This window comes from Mustelus asterias, chromosome 13, assembly GCF_964213995.1.
Source record: "Mustelus asterias chromosome 13, sMusAst1.hap1.1, whole genome shotgun sequence".
Taxonomy (NCBI): domain Eukaryota; kingdom Metazoa; phylum Chordata; class Chondrichthyes; order Carcharhiniformes; family Triakidae; genus Mustelus; species Mustelus asterias.
The window spans coordinates 10,589,608-10,605,278 of NC_135813.1; the positions used below are offsets into that span (position 1 = coordinate 10,589,608).

The 15,671-nt window shown below is 42.6% G+C and overlaps 1 protein-coding gene across 2 annotated transcripts in view; it reads left to right on the forward strand.

Moving 5' to 3' along the window:
• The window catches only part of ass1 (argininosuccinate synthase 1), a 138,801-nt gene that overhangs the window by 101,899 nt on the left and 21,231 nt on the right, over positions 1 to 15,671 (forward strand). For both annotated transcript variants that reach the window (XM_078226298.1, XM_078226297.1), the window contains exon 12: positions 13,187 to 13,318. In XM_078226298.1, coding sequence (XP_078082424.1) covers positions 13,187 to 13,318 — 132 coding nt within the window. The remainder of the gene's footprint in view (positions 1 to 13,186; positions 13,319 to 15,671) is intronic.

Here is a 15,671-nt window from a genome sequence, read left to right on the forward strand (position 1 = left end):
TAGCTGTAAAAAAAATTGATAGCAATGAACACTTTATTCAAGTGCTCATTTCCTTATAATAACAAACATTGGAATTCATGATCCCAATTCAAAGAGTCTATAACCATTTGTAACTGTCAATCAAACTGTGAAATGACAGGCACCCTACTGTGCTAATGATGGTTGTGAATTTAGTTATTCAGCACCAATCCAGTATTGGCAGCCCTCAGGCTTAAGTCAACATTCAGAATGAAATAGTATGCAATCATGTTGTTTTAACACTCCAGATATTTTTTCAAACATTTAAAAGGTAGGACTTTGACTTGATACCTTGACAGGTGCTTTTGACAGTTGATTTTGACATGTCTGTTGATTGTTCCAATGAGCTTAATTGTTAATGAGCTTATGCATTCTTTGTGCACATTCATTTCTACTTTTAACACTTACAAAGGCCATCTGATTTCTCCCAAAAGTGTCCCTGGACCAGATACAAAGGGGTACTCTGACTATCCCAATGAATACACAAAGCTCAGACTTGTTCTTACCAGGTCTATTCTGCACATTTTGGGCATCACACTCCTGGGCTACCAAAATCTGTCTTCAGTGAAGGCAGCTGATGATTTAAATGCCAGCTGCCTCCTTAAACTACACACATGTGAAATGGGAACCACCCCAAATCTAACTCTCGTTAAAATGGGAACTGTCATGTTCAGCGATGGGACTTCAGATTTTTGGGCAGTCCCGTTATTTTTGTGATTAGACGTTTTTCATCATGGTGAATATTCAGGCCGTATATATTCTTTTTAGAAATCAATATAATCAGATTACTTTCAATATCAAGAAACTTGCGTGCAGTCCTACAGCCACTAATGCAGGACACCAGATAGAATAAAGGAGAAAGCAGTGCAATGGAAATGTAATGATTAGCAGAAACTAAATATAGAACAATGTTGGAACTTAGGAGGAACAAGAGAATAAAATGCAGAAAGGGACTGACCGGATCAGAAATCGAGATGAATGAGAAGCTTAATGAGGGGAAAGAAGGAAAGAGGTTCAAGATGAAAAATAAGAGTCTAAATAATGGTGGTGACCTTCCCAAAAGTCTGAAGTATTTCACTCTGTTTTCAGCAAGCTACCCTGTGCAATTTTCCCACGCTGTCAATTTTTTGGCCTTCAGGAGTTTCACACTGTCAGGGAAGGGGAGATGGAACCTGAGCTCACCAAGAAAGCTGGCTGCAGACTGCTCCAATCACCCCCCCCCCCACATGCTTCCCCCCTCCCCAAACAGACTACCCTCTTTCATCTCCCCCCCCCCCCCCCCATATTGCCCCACCCCTGCTCAGGTTTCACCCCCCCTCCCACTCAAGCCCATCCCCTTAGCACTGCCTGTGATGCCTGGTGGGCAGTGCCAGGGTGCTCAGTGGGCACTGCCCGGTCCTGCCTTTGACCATCCGGGGCTTCAATGGCCGCCAATTTCCCCCTGTCATGACCATCATGTCTGGTCCCCATTGGTGGGGACCATGAGTGATTCCCGTTGGTGAGACCTCTTGCCGACGAGGGGAGGAATGTCCAGGAGACCAGAAATAGTTGTGCCGGACGCGTTAATTTCATGTAAATCGTGGCATTGGTATAGGGTGTGAAGCTGATCGTGCTGGCAAAACAAGGCTGGGAGAATAGTTTTGGGCACGAGACCAGCCTGCTCCCACCACAAAAGCCTCACTCGCTTTCTTCACAACGCAGCAGGCCGGAAAATCACGTGCAATATATTTTTAAATCTTGTCTAGCAATGTGAGACATGCACTAAAGACCATCCCCATACATCAAAGCCCTTTTGAAGTCTTAGATGTATTTGCTCTTTATAAAGAGTTTAGAATTGAGGATAAAGGAACCGCCTGCTCTAAAAGAGTAAGTTGAGCTTCTTGGAGACAAATCAGCAATGGGTTAGGTATGGATAGCAGTTTAGATTTGAAACACGTCAGCCTATCAAACTGTGAGCTTTACTTCATGGCCGATGTAAACTGAAGCTGTTTTCAATTAGTATTTACATGAATATGCATGTGTTTCTTGTGTCTTGGCTGCCCAAAATAGGAAAGTGAGCAGAAAGTGTTGTTTTGTTTTAATTTCTTTTGGGGATTTTCCTATTTATGGTCCTCTGTAAAATAAAAACTGTCTGCTTCTTATGTAAATTATTAACTGTCAACCTGGTTCAATTGCCAGTACTGTCTCCACTAAACCAAATGGTTGAGAGTGCAATCCTTCAGGACTTGAGGTCAATAATGTAGGTTGACACTTCAGTGCAGTATTGAGGGAATGCTGCAGTTTGAGATAGCATCCTTGAGTGGGGCCTTGCTGCCTATTCTAATGCTTCAAGACATTAAAGAGCCTATGGTACTTGTTAATTGTATATTAATTGTGTTTAATTATAGGCATGTGGTGAGCATTTACTACTGATTCCTATAAATAGGCACAGACTATTATTGAAATCCTTGGTGGTTTATGCTTGTACTGTGTAACTCTGTAAATAAATATAGAAGTGTTTAAAGATTGGCTCCAGTTCTAACCTTGTACAATGGTGAGAGGATGAGTAAATTAGGCCTATGTAACCTGGCATTTAAAAAAATGAGAAGAGATCTCATTGAAACGTACCAGATTCCGAAAGGGCTTCAAAGGGTAGACACTCTGAGGTTGTCTCTGCTGGCTGGGGATTTTAGAATACTGGGACAGAATTGCAGGATAAGGAGTTGATCATTTAGAATTGAAATGAGGAGAAATTTCTTCACTCAAAAGGTTGTGAATCTTTGGAATTCTCTGCCCCACAGAGTTGTGAATGCTCTATCATTGAGTATATTTAAGACTGCGATAGATAGATTTTTGGGCTGGGATTTTCTGGCCCTGCCTGCCGCAACAATTTCTGCCACAGGTGGGACCAGAAAATCCCAAACTTGGTCTCTCAGGGAATCGAGGGATACGGGGAGTGGGTGGGAAAGTGGAGTTGAGAGAGAAGATCATCATGATTGTGTTGATGACGGAGCAGGGCTTGTGGGTCATATGGTCTGCTCCTATTATGTTCACCAGCTGGCTTTCTGGAATAGAATAGTACTGTTCAAAGCAGAGCAGGGAATTCACCTTCTGTCTGGATCAATATTCTTCCTTCAACAAACACTACCACAAACAGATCAATTGGTTGTTCATCTGATTGCTGTTTGTAAGATATTGACGTCTGCTTATTAGTTGGCATACTGATTTGCATAAAAGTGATTGTATTATTGATTTATTTTGTGTTGTGTTTTGGAATATGCAGGAGAAATGTGATGAGGTGAAATATTTCTTCCTTGCTTAATATTAACAAAAATAAATGTTGGGTGGTAGCTTCCATTTTGGGATATGTTGGGTAATGGGAGTGGAAACAATAGTAATTTGTGCTAGGTGGTGGGATGGCTTTTCAAGGCACATAGGTAGCATGAGTGTACAAACATTGTATATAGTTTTGGCACAAAGTGTCCTCAATTCTCATCTTGTTGCTAGAGTGGGACAGACGTTTAATGGCACGGAACCTGGTCCCCCATCAGTCCTCTCACATTATCACTTCTCTCACATTATCAACATTGTGATTACTGAATTTTCCAACATGAGGATGCTTAAGCATTGGTTGTCATTTGTGAGTGTGCAGTCTGGATATACATCATGTGATTGCAAGAGGCCAAATGTTCTACTCGTGCTGTTCTACTCGTGCTGTTCTTTCCTGTGCACCTATATTTCCAGTTGTGCCTGAACGATCTGTCTAGTAAGCGTATTTGTAGATTAGCCTGCTTCGTGGAGCCACCAAGCCAGTGCAAAGCCTGGCTTCCATCTAAACGTGACATCCGCACTCCACCCCTCCCCTGGCAGGTGAAGAAATTCTGGACAGTCACAGTTGAGTGTTCTCCTCATTCAAACATGACTGTGCGTGAAGACATAGCACATTGACTGGAGTGTTGATTTCATGTAGGGGATCCCTCCCTCAGACACTATCCAGCTTGCCTACATTATCTTTAAGAAGCTATAGAGAGACTAATTAATGCCTTGAAATCATAGAAACACCACATAAGCCCTTCTCAACCATGACCATTTCTCCAGGCGAATGGAGATTGAGAGTTGGGAATTTGCTGCTGGCCACGACCAGCTCATCTGAGCTTAGTTTTCACTGGAGTGGATGAGTAATTAACAGGCTGCTCCTTTGCTTGGTCCAAAGAACAAGGCATTAACTGCGCACACCCAAAAGAGACCCCTCTCATATCGCAGTTTTATGAACTGCACAACAACCTTCAGAGTTTCAGCAGGGTGTGTGAGAGATTTGGCAGCACATCAAGCACCATCTACCCTCCCCTTGTTATGCATCAAGTTCCCCCCATCCTTCTACATAATCACCACCTTTTATTCAGTCTCCCCCATTACCCTGGACCCAGCTATCATTTGTGTGGACATTCTGCCGTGTCCGCTGTTCCCTTTACTATCAATATGCCCACGCCCCTCCTGACCCCCTCCTGTTCTCGAGACCAGCTCTACTATGACTTCCCTGGCCCCCCCCTATTAGACCATCCACTATCCACCTCTGAGCCTAGCACTTTCACCCTACCTGATCCAAATCCTTCCGCTGACTGTGACTATAGCCTCTGTCTCCCAATACAACTTGTGTGTAGTGGCAAATATGAATGTTCTAATTTCTTGCTGGCAGAAAACTTAATTTTGATCAGCTGGCCTTTTAATGAGTATGCATGGCATGTGAAACTGATTTTTTGGTTCCCTTGCCTGCCAAGCATGTGGGATCAGAAGATTGTTGTTTTGATTGTAAAAGTGAAAATTTATGCCACTTATACTTTGGTAATGACAAATCTGACTTGACTATTGACGTACTGTCAGGTTCATGCCTCACTGTTAAGATGGACTATTACAATGGTTCATGAAGATGGCTCACCATTACCTCCACAAGGGCAATTAGGGATGGGCAACAAATGCTGGCCTTGCAATTTAAATTTTTGAGTGCTGAATTAAATTTCATGTGAAAGATGCATTTGAGGCAGATGAGTTGCTGCATCTCTGAACTGATTTCTTTTGTTTCCCTGACCAGAGTTATGAATGTTGTGGATATTTTCCCTGTTTTAAAAAAAATTGAGTTGAGTGGAACTGGCAACAACTCCTGTAGCTTTTGGTCTCTTCCTACATCCTTGCTCACACGACAACATCAGGGACCTGCAGTGCATCAAATCTGCAATAAAGCTGAGTGCCTATCAGCATGAAGTGAACAGATTATTTGACTTGGTTCTGACAAGCAATTACTTAATTTTTACATGTGTCATCCTTCATTTCCTGATAGAAGACTAGCACTCACTGTTTTTAGACAGAAATGCAGGAAGATTACTAGCTTATAAAGTTTACTTATCCATCTCTCTTTTTTTTGTTTATTCACCAATAAACTAATTGTCAGATTCACTCAGTATATTGGGGTTAGAAAACCGCCTTTTAATAGAATATTCATTGTTTTTGCTCTGTTGACTGGCAGATGTGATGGATTTGGCTGAAAACTGCTTAAACAATTGCTAGCATTGCAGTTGGAAAGATTTTCGCCATTAAGAATTAAAGATAAATTTTTAAAAATCTTTGAAGGAAAGAGGAAGCAAATTCCAATTGTTCCAAGTGATGGTATTTTCCAGTGCCTGGCTTCATCTGCTTGCATTCTCTCCTAATTCATATGCAGCCCCTCTGCTAATTCTTGCCCTGTTAGAATCTCCGTGGTTTTGGTAAGCTTCATCAGGTACTCCTCACCTTCCAGATCACCCTATCCTAACATAAAAGGTATTTTAAAAATCTCCACGATTGTAATAAAGGAATGAATCTCTGAATTGACTCCTGTCCCTGACACAGTATGAGATTTCAGTGCACCTATATATAATAGTTGATTTTCCAAAGCATTACAAGTGTGCAAAAAAACATTCTGCTTGAATCATAATTCTGTGAATCCCACGTTTTAAAAAAAAGCCATTTGGAAAATCTTTTGTTCAAGCTCATTTAATAATTCATTTTCCATATAGGCTAAACAAAAACAAGAAATACGCAAGAAAAGCTACCTTTCACAAGTTGGTTTGATTCCTAAAATATGTGACTGCCCTTGGGTTAGGTTATACCTACAGTGCTGGTCAAAGTGCTAAATAGCACAGATATCAGGAAAACATGTACTTCAAGAAAATAATATTTGGATTTAAAAATTGGATTGTAACCTCTCTACAATCAAAGTAAATGAAGCATTTTTTAATATTCTGAATTTGTTGTTATGGTCATCAAGGAAGTGGAAGTCATTGATGAATGAAAACATTTTCAGTTTTGGTCACTCTGGTCAAACTTAATGCCCTCCCCAATGGTGAGTTTGGTAGCAGGGGAGGCATTTCATTAGGTAGAATAATGGATGGGTACCCCGTCAGCTCCCTGCCACTACTTCAGTTAAGTTTGTAGGAATTAATACCCACTGGGGGACTTGCTAATCTGGAAGCTGAAAAAGCAAATCCTGGTGTGTTTGCGTGCAGGCTTCCAAGGTAGAAAGGGGTCTCTCATTCAAAGATTCTCAATGCCTGATTGAGGGACCCAACATCAGCTGAGAGCCACTCCCACTTATCCTTGCTGCCACCTCACCCATTCTCACCCTCCATTGCAATAACCCTGCTGCCAACACACACCTGTGCCTGGGTCCACTAGGCTTTTGGTGCGTGTAGTACTGGCAGCAGCTACCGCCTTCCCTGTGCTGGCACTGCAAATCATTGAAGACCTGGTGGTCTGTGATTAGCTGACATCTCCCAACAGGCAGCCCATTCACCTCCGAATCCCTTAATCCTGGGGAAGGCCCACTACTGCCTACATCTGGTCAGGGGCGGCACGGTAGCACAGTGGTTAGCACTGCTGCTTCACAGTCCAGCGACCTGGGTTCGATTCCCGGCTTGGGTCACTGTCTGTGTGGAGTTTGCACATTCTCTTCCTGTCTGCGTGGGTTTCCTCCGGGTGCTCCGGTTTCCTTCCACAGTCCAAAGATGTGCGGGTTAGGTTGATTGGCCATGCTAAAATTGCCCCTTAGTGTTCTGAGACGTGTAGATTAGAGGGATTAGCGGGTAAAATGTGTAGGGATATGGGGGTAGGGCATGAGTGGGATTGTGGTCGGTGCAGACTCGATGGGCCAGATGGCCTCTTTCTTCACTGTAGGGTTTCTATGATTCTATGATAAGTGTTTAACCAGCACTTGATGCAGTGGGCCTTGTCTAAAGGATATGATCCGGGGCTCCCACTGGCTCTCCAACTAGCAGGCGAGACCCCCATCCCCTCCATTAAATACCATCCTCTATGTCAGCATTAAGCATTCTTTAGTCAGCCATAGCATATTATAACCAGATGCAGGGTAAAGTTCCGACTCTTTCTTTCCTAAAAATGCACTTAAAGTTTATTTATTGGTGTCACAAGGCTTACATTAACACTGCAATGAAGTTACTGTGAAAATCCTCTTCATTTCAACTCCAATCTCAAGTTCCAGTCCTATTGTACTTTTCTATTTTTCCATACCAATTATCTTTCTAATTTCTATCAGCAAGATCAATAATTTTGTTTTAATTTATGCTTTTGCAGAGCTCAGTTCAGTAATAACACCAATAACTGGTCCAAACTTAGTTAAAATTGGACCTTTACAGCTAACAAAGTGAAGGCCAACTGAGCTCATCTACCTGTACTGTTTTTAAAGTTTAAATTTCCTTGTGTCACTTAATTCTTGAATGGGTCAAAGGTTTTCACTTCCATCACCCTACTCCGAAGGCCAAGCCAAATGTTGAATTCTGATTGTGTGATGGAAAAGAAAATGTGTCGTGTCACGGTGGCTGCTGATTTACTATTCGTTCACTTGGCACCACTAGCATTCACCAATTTCACTACGAGTTTGTGGTTATCTGGTCTGAATCCACTCCAGATCAAAATGAAGAAAGTTTCCTCATTGACCTGGCTGTAAGGATCCCTTATGAAATGGGTTTGGGCTGTCTTGGCACAGTTCCTTGTACTTACTGGTCCATGTTGCAAAACTACCTATAATTCAGCACAAATTGGCACTAAATTGCCAGTCTCGGAGAGATTACAAAGATATCTCTCTATCTTGAGAGTAGGTTGTCAGACAGAACATGCTCTCAGACAGGGAATATGGGATGTGGAGGAGGGGACTTAAAATCTGTGCAGATGATTTCCTCCCTGTGTGTGTTTCATGACATTGGAAACAAATTAAACAGGCTTCTGATTCTCTATGTATGAAATCTTCCTGCACCAGAGAGAGAAGAATGCATTTTAAAGTAGGATATTTTTATTTTATTTGAAGCAAGCGATCATCACAGGAATAGTACTTTACAAATCATTTTACAAGTCACTATTTTTTTAAATGGTGTTTTTTTATGTTGAGTTGAGGTCAGTCTTTGATGACCTGTGCTTCAGAACCATGGAGCAGCACCTTGTACACCTCCCACTTAATGGGCTGAAAATGTTAGAGTCTCTGCAATGTTGGTTATAAATCACATACAGTTATCATGAAAGTGTTACCTTTCTATTAAGCTAACATTTTCTGTATTATGCAGAAGCTTTCAAACCCCCAGAGATCCCTGCTTGAAAAGACAAAGTGGTTATGCGGTAACTCTTACAATTGTAAATAATAGTAGGACAGGATCCAATTTGCATTGTACAATGAATCACAGTTTATAAAGTCCCACTGTAAGTGAGGATCACCCACTGTTCTGCCAAATTGAAGTTTGTACCGATTGTTTCATACTTGTAGCTTGTAGAATGTGATTCAAGTTTACATTTTGTGTTGCATAGAAGCATTATGTTGCCTTTCCTGAATTTTTGAATTGTTGTTGGGCATTGTAAAAATTTAAATCGGTGCCATGACAACTTTTAACTTTTGGCCACGTAGTCCATAATACCAGTATACCACAATTTAACATGTTCAAAAGGAGGACATAAATAACACACCAGAAATGTTGGGGAACACAGGGTTTAGTGTGATGGACAAACTGAAGGAAATCTGTATTAGTCGGGGAATGGTGTTGGGGAAATTGATCCTCCAGGTTATCCACTTTGGGAGCAAAAAAAACCGGAAGGCAGATTATTTATTATCTGAATGGCTATAAATTGAGAGAGTGGAATGTGCTCCGAGACCTGGGTGTCCTTGTACACCAGTCGCTAAAAGTACGCATTGCAGGTACAGCAGGCAGTGAAGAAGACAAAAGGTATGTTGGCCTTCGTAATGAAAGGATTTGAGTACAGGATCAGGGATGTCTTTCTGCAGTTATTGGCAGGTCAAATGGGATGAAGGAGTACAATATAAAGGGAAAGACTCTTAGTACTGTAGAGGATCAGAAGAACCTTGGGGTCTGGGTCCATAGGACTCTAAAATCGGCCCCGCAGGTGGAGGAGGTGGTTAAGAAGGCGTATGGTGTCTGGCCTTTATCAATCAAGGGATTGAGTTTAGGAGTCCAGGGATAATGATGCAGCTATATAAGACCCTCGTCAGCACGGTAGCACAGCGGTTAGTACTGCTGTTACACAGCTCCAGGGACCTGGGTTCGATTCCCGGCTTGGGTCACTGTCTGTGTGGAGTTTGCACATTCTCCTCGTGTCTGCGTGGGTTTCATCCGGGTACTCCGGTTTCCTCCCACAGTCCAAAGAGGTGCGGGTTGGGTTGATTGCCCATGTTAAAATTGACACTTAGTGTCCTGGGATGCATAGGTTACAGGGATTAGCGGTTAAATATATGGGAGTAGGCCTGGGTGGGATTGTGGTAGGTGTAGACTCGATGGGCCAGATGGTCTCTTTCTGAACTGTAGGGTTTCTATGATTCTATTGGGCGGCACGGTAGCACAGTGGTTAGCACTGCTGCTTCACAGCTCCAGGGTCCTGGGTTCGATTCCCGGCTCGGGTCACTGTCTGTGTGGAGTTTGCACATTCTCCTCGTGTCTGCGTGGGTTTCCTCCGGGTGCTCCGGTTTCCTCCCACAGTCCAAAGATGTGCGGGTTAGGTTGATTGGCCAGGTTAAAAATTGCCCCTTAGAGTCCTGGGATGTGTAGGTTAGAGGGATTAGTGGGTAAAATATGTGGGGGTAGGTCCTGGGTGGGATTGTGGTCGGTGTAGACTCGATGGGCCGAATGGCCTCCTTCTGCACTGTAGGGTTTCTATGATTTCTATGATTCTATGACCCCACTTGGAGTACTGTGCTCAGTTCTGGTCGCCTCATTACAGGAAGGATGTGGAAAATATTGAAAGGGTGCAGAGGAGATTTACAAGGATGTTGCCTGGATTGAGTGGCATGCCTTATAAGGATAGGCTGAGGGAGCTCGGTCTTTTCTCCTTGGAGAGACGTAGGATGAGAGGAGACCTAATAGAGGTATATAAGATGTTGAAAGCCATAGATCGGGTGGACTCTGAGGCTTTTTCCCAGGGTGGAAATGGCTGCTACGAGAGGACACAGGTTTAAGGTGCTGGAGGGTAGGTACAGGGGAGATGTTAGGGGGAAGTTTTTCACTGAGGGTGGTGGGCGAGTGGAATCGGCTGCCGTCAGTGGTGGTGGAGGCAAACTCAATAGGGTCTTTTAAGAGACTCCTGGATGAGTACATGGGACTTAATAGGATGGAGGGTTATAGGTAGGCCTAAAAGGTAGGGATATGTTCGGCACAACTTGTGGGGCCGAAGGGCCTGTTTTGTGCTGTAGTTTTTCTATGTTATACAGTGTCTTGGTCAGACCACACCTGGAATATTGTATGCAGTTCTGGTCTGCTTATCTGAAGAAAGATGTTCTTATGGAGGGAGTGCAGCAAAGGTTTACCAGACTGATTCCTGAGGTGGCGGGACTGAAGTATGAGGCGAGATTGAGTCGGTTCGGATTATTTTCGCTGGAGTTCACGAGAATGAGGGGGATCTCATAGAAACCTATAAAATTCCAACAGGACTAGACAGTGCAAGGTCGATGCAGGAAGAATATTCCCAAAGCAGGGTTGTCTAGAACCAATGGTCACAGGCTGAGGATATGGGGTAAACCATTTAGAACTGAGATGAGGAGAATTGTTTTCACCCAGAGAGTGGTGAGCCTGTGGAATTCTCTACTACAGAAAGTAGTTGAGGCCAAAATATTGTGGGTGGAATCTTACCAAAAAATGGCAAAGTGTCAGAGTGTACTGAAAACCCGATGTGTAACAGGTTGTTTTTTTCTCCAGATCTTATGGCACTTTAGCAAATAAAACGGGATGGTGGAGGTATTTCGCATCGTCATGTTGAGGAGCGGGGCCTTAGTGCAGCTGGGCTTTGCTGGCATGTTGAGATTGAGGTGCCATTTTTAAAGGGTTCCCCAATCAGAGAAAAAAATAACCCCAACCCCCCAGCGAACATCCACAGGCATCACCAGCTCCCAAATCCGCTCCCAAACTTTTAATTAGTAATCTACTTATATTACCAAGTGGAGCCTTGGGCAAGGTAACAGTTTTAGAATTAAGCATTAAGAATGAAAATTGAATGGTTTGTGAGCTCGAACAAAAGGCCATTTTCTTTTGTTTTAAACCTACTGTCAAACATTTATTATATATGTATTTCTTTAGTTTCTTTGTTCTGCTTCCATGGAGATAAAGGGTGATGAAGACGACTATAAGTGTTTGACGTCATGTATTCTTGCACTTATAGTTTGCTCCTGACAATTCAAAGTTGTTTTGTACTAAATAAATTTGAATTATCCAGTCCAGGAGCTGTACTTATTACAAAGATTCCAGGTTTGATTCTTACTCTGTGGTGTTACATAACCATTACCATGATGGAGATAATAATCTGTAGGTGGAATTTTCCAGCGCTTCCGCCAATGGGATCTTCCGGTCCCACCTAAGATGACCCCTGCGGCGGGTACCCCTATGGTGGGATGGACGAGCCACGCAAAATACTGTAAACATCGGTGGAACTGGAAGATCCCACTGGAAGCCAATTGTGGGAGGCCACTTCTGCCAGAAAATATGCTGCGGGGGAAAGGGAGGGGCTAGAAAATCCCTGCCCTGTGTGCGTGACTGTCGGATGAGAACCGGAACTGGCATATCTGTGATGCATCCTGCAGTTGAATGCCCTATTAACATTATGAACATCAAGAATGGCCAACTGGGTGAGGGACTGTAGTGTGACGGGTTGCAGTCAAAATGTATCTCAACAAGAAGCCAACGACTTCAGGCGAGGAGGAAATATATCATCCAGTCCTTTCTCTAGAAACATGTCTGCTTTTGAAAATTTAGCGGGGCGGGGGGGGAACTTACTCTAAAACCATATATATATGTTGGTATATTAGTGCTCTTGTAGATGAAATTTATTTTATTTATAAACTTATGCACTGTGAACCTGCCAAAAATTGGCCCAAAAAGAAACCGAGAAGCTTTAGTGGGAGTGCAGAATATCAATTATTTGCAGGAATTAACAGAAACATATTGAGAAATATCAAAAGCAATATCCATAGGTTAACGAGTTGATGGGTGAAATGTATACAAATTTTCATGTTAAATTTATCAAGACCAGATTGAATGCAGCTGTGCTGCAGAAGAAAATGTGCATTTTTGCACCTGAAAGGTATTTACTTATACTTAAGGTGGCTAAATAAACTGTATTGTCACAACTTGCCATGTAGAGATAAATCTGCTTACTTCTGTTTTTATTTTAACAATTTATCCCCTTATCCACTACTGACTGCAAAACCTAGGAAGCAGCTCAGAGCTGTATTTTACAAACCTAATCAGATTTTTCCAAGTGCTTTCCCTTTGAACGGATAAAGAGGAGATCCTGTACTGAGGACTTGGTGACAGCTTAATTTTCACAGCTGAGTTTCTCTCTGCTCACTGGCAGTTGTTTAATTACAGGCTTTCAGGGAGGCCACTGGGCATACATTGAGGGGGATCAATGCTTAAACCCTGTCATTTAGTCAGAATGAGTGCAGATAGAACAAGGAATCTGGAAATTTTCACTGCAAGGTGTGAAGTGGACTGTCTGAGTCCCAGTGAGCAGATAATGACAGATGCATTTTAGAGCAAGCTGGGACTGAATGGTGCCCAACTCTGTTTCTGTCAGAAAAGTGATTATTTTTGTCACTCAACAATAATTTTTTGTGCTGTTTTTCTTTTTCTTTCTTCTCTCGGTAAATGGTTAGGTATCTATGAGACCCCAGGTGGGACAATTCTGTATCAAGCTCATGTGGACATTGAGGCCTTCACCATGGACAAGGAAGTGAGAAAAATCAAGCAGCAACTGTCACTGACGTTTTCCGAACAGCTGTACAATGGTAAGCAAGGACAAGAATGAAAAATCATCAAATTTAAGGGCTGGAATGCTGTTGAAATAAACCAGTCACTCTGCTTAAACCTCTTAGTTCTGTTTATGATACTGTGCTTTTCCTGAAATTTACCTGAGGGGCTCAAGTGGAAATTCAGGGGTCATATTACTAAGGCTGTCCCATATGCCACACAGACCAACAGAGGAAATAGAATTATTAATATTTGTTTAAGGTTTCTTTTTAGTTATTCTACAAAATGGACTGAGATTCTTTTGGGGGAAGATAGAAAGATCTCTTTTTTTTTATATGCATGTACACAACAACAAATTATATTTATATTGTACTTTTAACATAATAAAATGTCCCAGTGTGTTACACAGAAACATTATAAAATATATGGAACCGAGCCACATCAGATGTCCGGAATGATGAGCCAAAGCTTGGTTAAGATTTTAAGGATTCTCATACAGGAAGAAAGCGCAATAGAGAGATACAAGGAGGCTCTTATTCCAGAGTTTAGGGCCAAGGCAACTGGAGGCACAGCCACCAATTAAGGAGTGATTAAATTTGGGGATGCACAAATGGCCAGAATTAAAGGAGTGCAGATAGCCCAGATAGGAGTGAGGTTGGAAAATATATCAGAGGGGTGAAGTCATGAAGGAATTTGAAAACAAGGATGAGGATTTTAAAATCAAAATATTGCTTGACTGGGAGTCAGTGAGCATAGGAGTGACGTGGGAATGGGACTTGCTGCAAGTTGTGGCACAGACAGTAGAAAGGCATCAAGTTTACAGAGACCAGCCATGAGTATGCTGGAATAGTCAAGTATGACGGTAACAGAATGAGGCATGAATGAGGATTCCAGCAGCAAGTTTGCTGAGACTGGGGGAAAGTTGTGGAGGTGGGAATGGGCATCTTTGAGCTGGTGTGAAAATGTGCTCCGAAGCTCACGCTGGCCAAATATGACAGGTTGTGAACAGACTGGTTTAATGTGCGACTTTGCCCGGGAGAGGGATGGCATCAAGAGCAAAATATTGCAGATGCTGGAAAGACTCCAGAGTTCTGACAGCCAATCTCTAGCATTAGTTAATCAGCATTCCCACCTGCTGAGGTGGGTGCTGCTGATCTGAAGGTGAAGAGAGAGAGAGAAAGAAGGCCAGGTAAGTTTCTTTCCCTGTTTAAAAAAAGCCACGGCATCCTGGCCATGATCCTGGAGGGGGAGCCCTACCAGGGAACAGCCAATGGGCGCAGCTTTGGCCCTGTCGCAGTTCTGGCTCCACGAAAGGGGGACTCTCACGTGATCCATTACGGCTGCCCCCCTTCTCTTCTTGCCCTGAACCCACTATGTTAGCTTGGATGTGGGCTGCTCCATTGCCAACTGAAAATCCCAATCATCATGGGAAGAGGGGGGAAGCCTGGATAATCCAGTAATTATTAATAATTGGCTACCGGGCAGCCCTCATTGAAAATAGCTTAAGGTTGGGATGCTGATGGCACTAAATTGCATGCCTGCCCGCCTATGATCCGGACCCCACATTAACTTAAAAATCCCCGCTCTCTCTCAGCTGTGGACTTTGGCAGTGCAAAGATCTGTGGAACAGTCTATGAGAAATTATTTGGGATTGTACTGGCAAGATGCTCCTTTTATTTCTCATCATGTCAAGCATCACGTTTTAAAAAAAACAGCAATTGACCTAGACTACCACAGAGTGCTAGCCCCGTAACTGGAAGAAGAGCTGTTTTCTATATGAAGAATCTCTCTAATTGCTACAATTCACCTCCTACTTCAAGGATTATTTGCTTTTGTCAGTGCTCCCTGTCGATGAAATGAATATTTTAAACAGATTTGAACTGGTAAATCCTCCTTCTAGGGTACAGCCCAGGTGTTTAATCCTATTGTCTTTTAAAGAGCTTTAAGTTAATAGGATTTATTTTATTAATGTTTGGATGTTGGTTGCAAAGAAATAGCGCAAGTCTTGGAAAAGTAATGTGAGATCAATGATAGAAAGAACTTGTTTAGAGCTGGAGATGAAAGGAATGTAATCTCCGCACCTGTAAATAAGCAACACTCCGACAATTTTAATCGCAGTGAAGTAATTGTGCTATTGCAGTGAGCTGCTGCTGAGTCACATTCTTGCTGAGGGAATACCAATCACACAGAGAATGACCTTCCTTTAAGACGTTTTGTGATGTCATGGTATAATGTCAGTCAGATGATCTTGTGATCCTGCTCCTGGGCGGTAGATAAAGGCTTGTGCCACTTTGGAGAGTCAGTCTGCACTAACACAAAATTAAATATTCTCATGCATCAGCCGAAAACTTTTATTTGTTTGTACAGTGTGAGCATAGTTGGCAAGGCCAA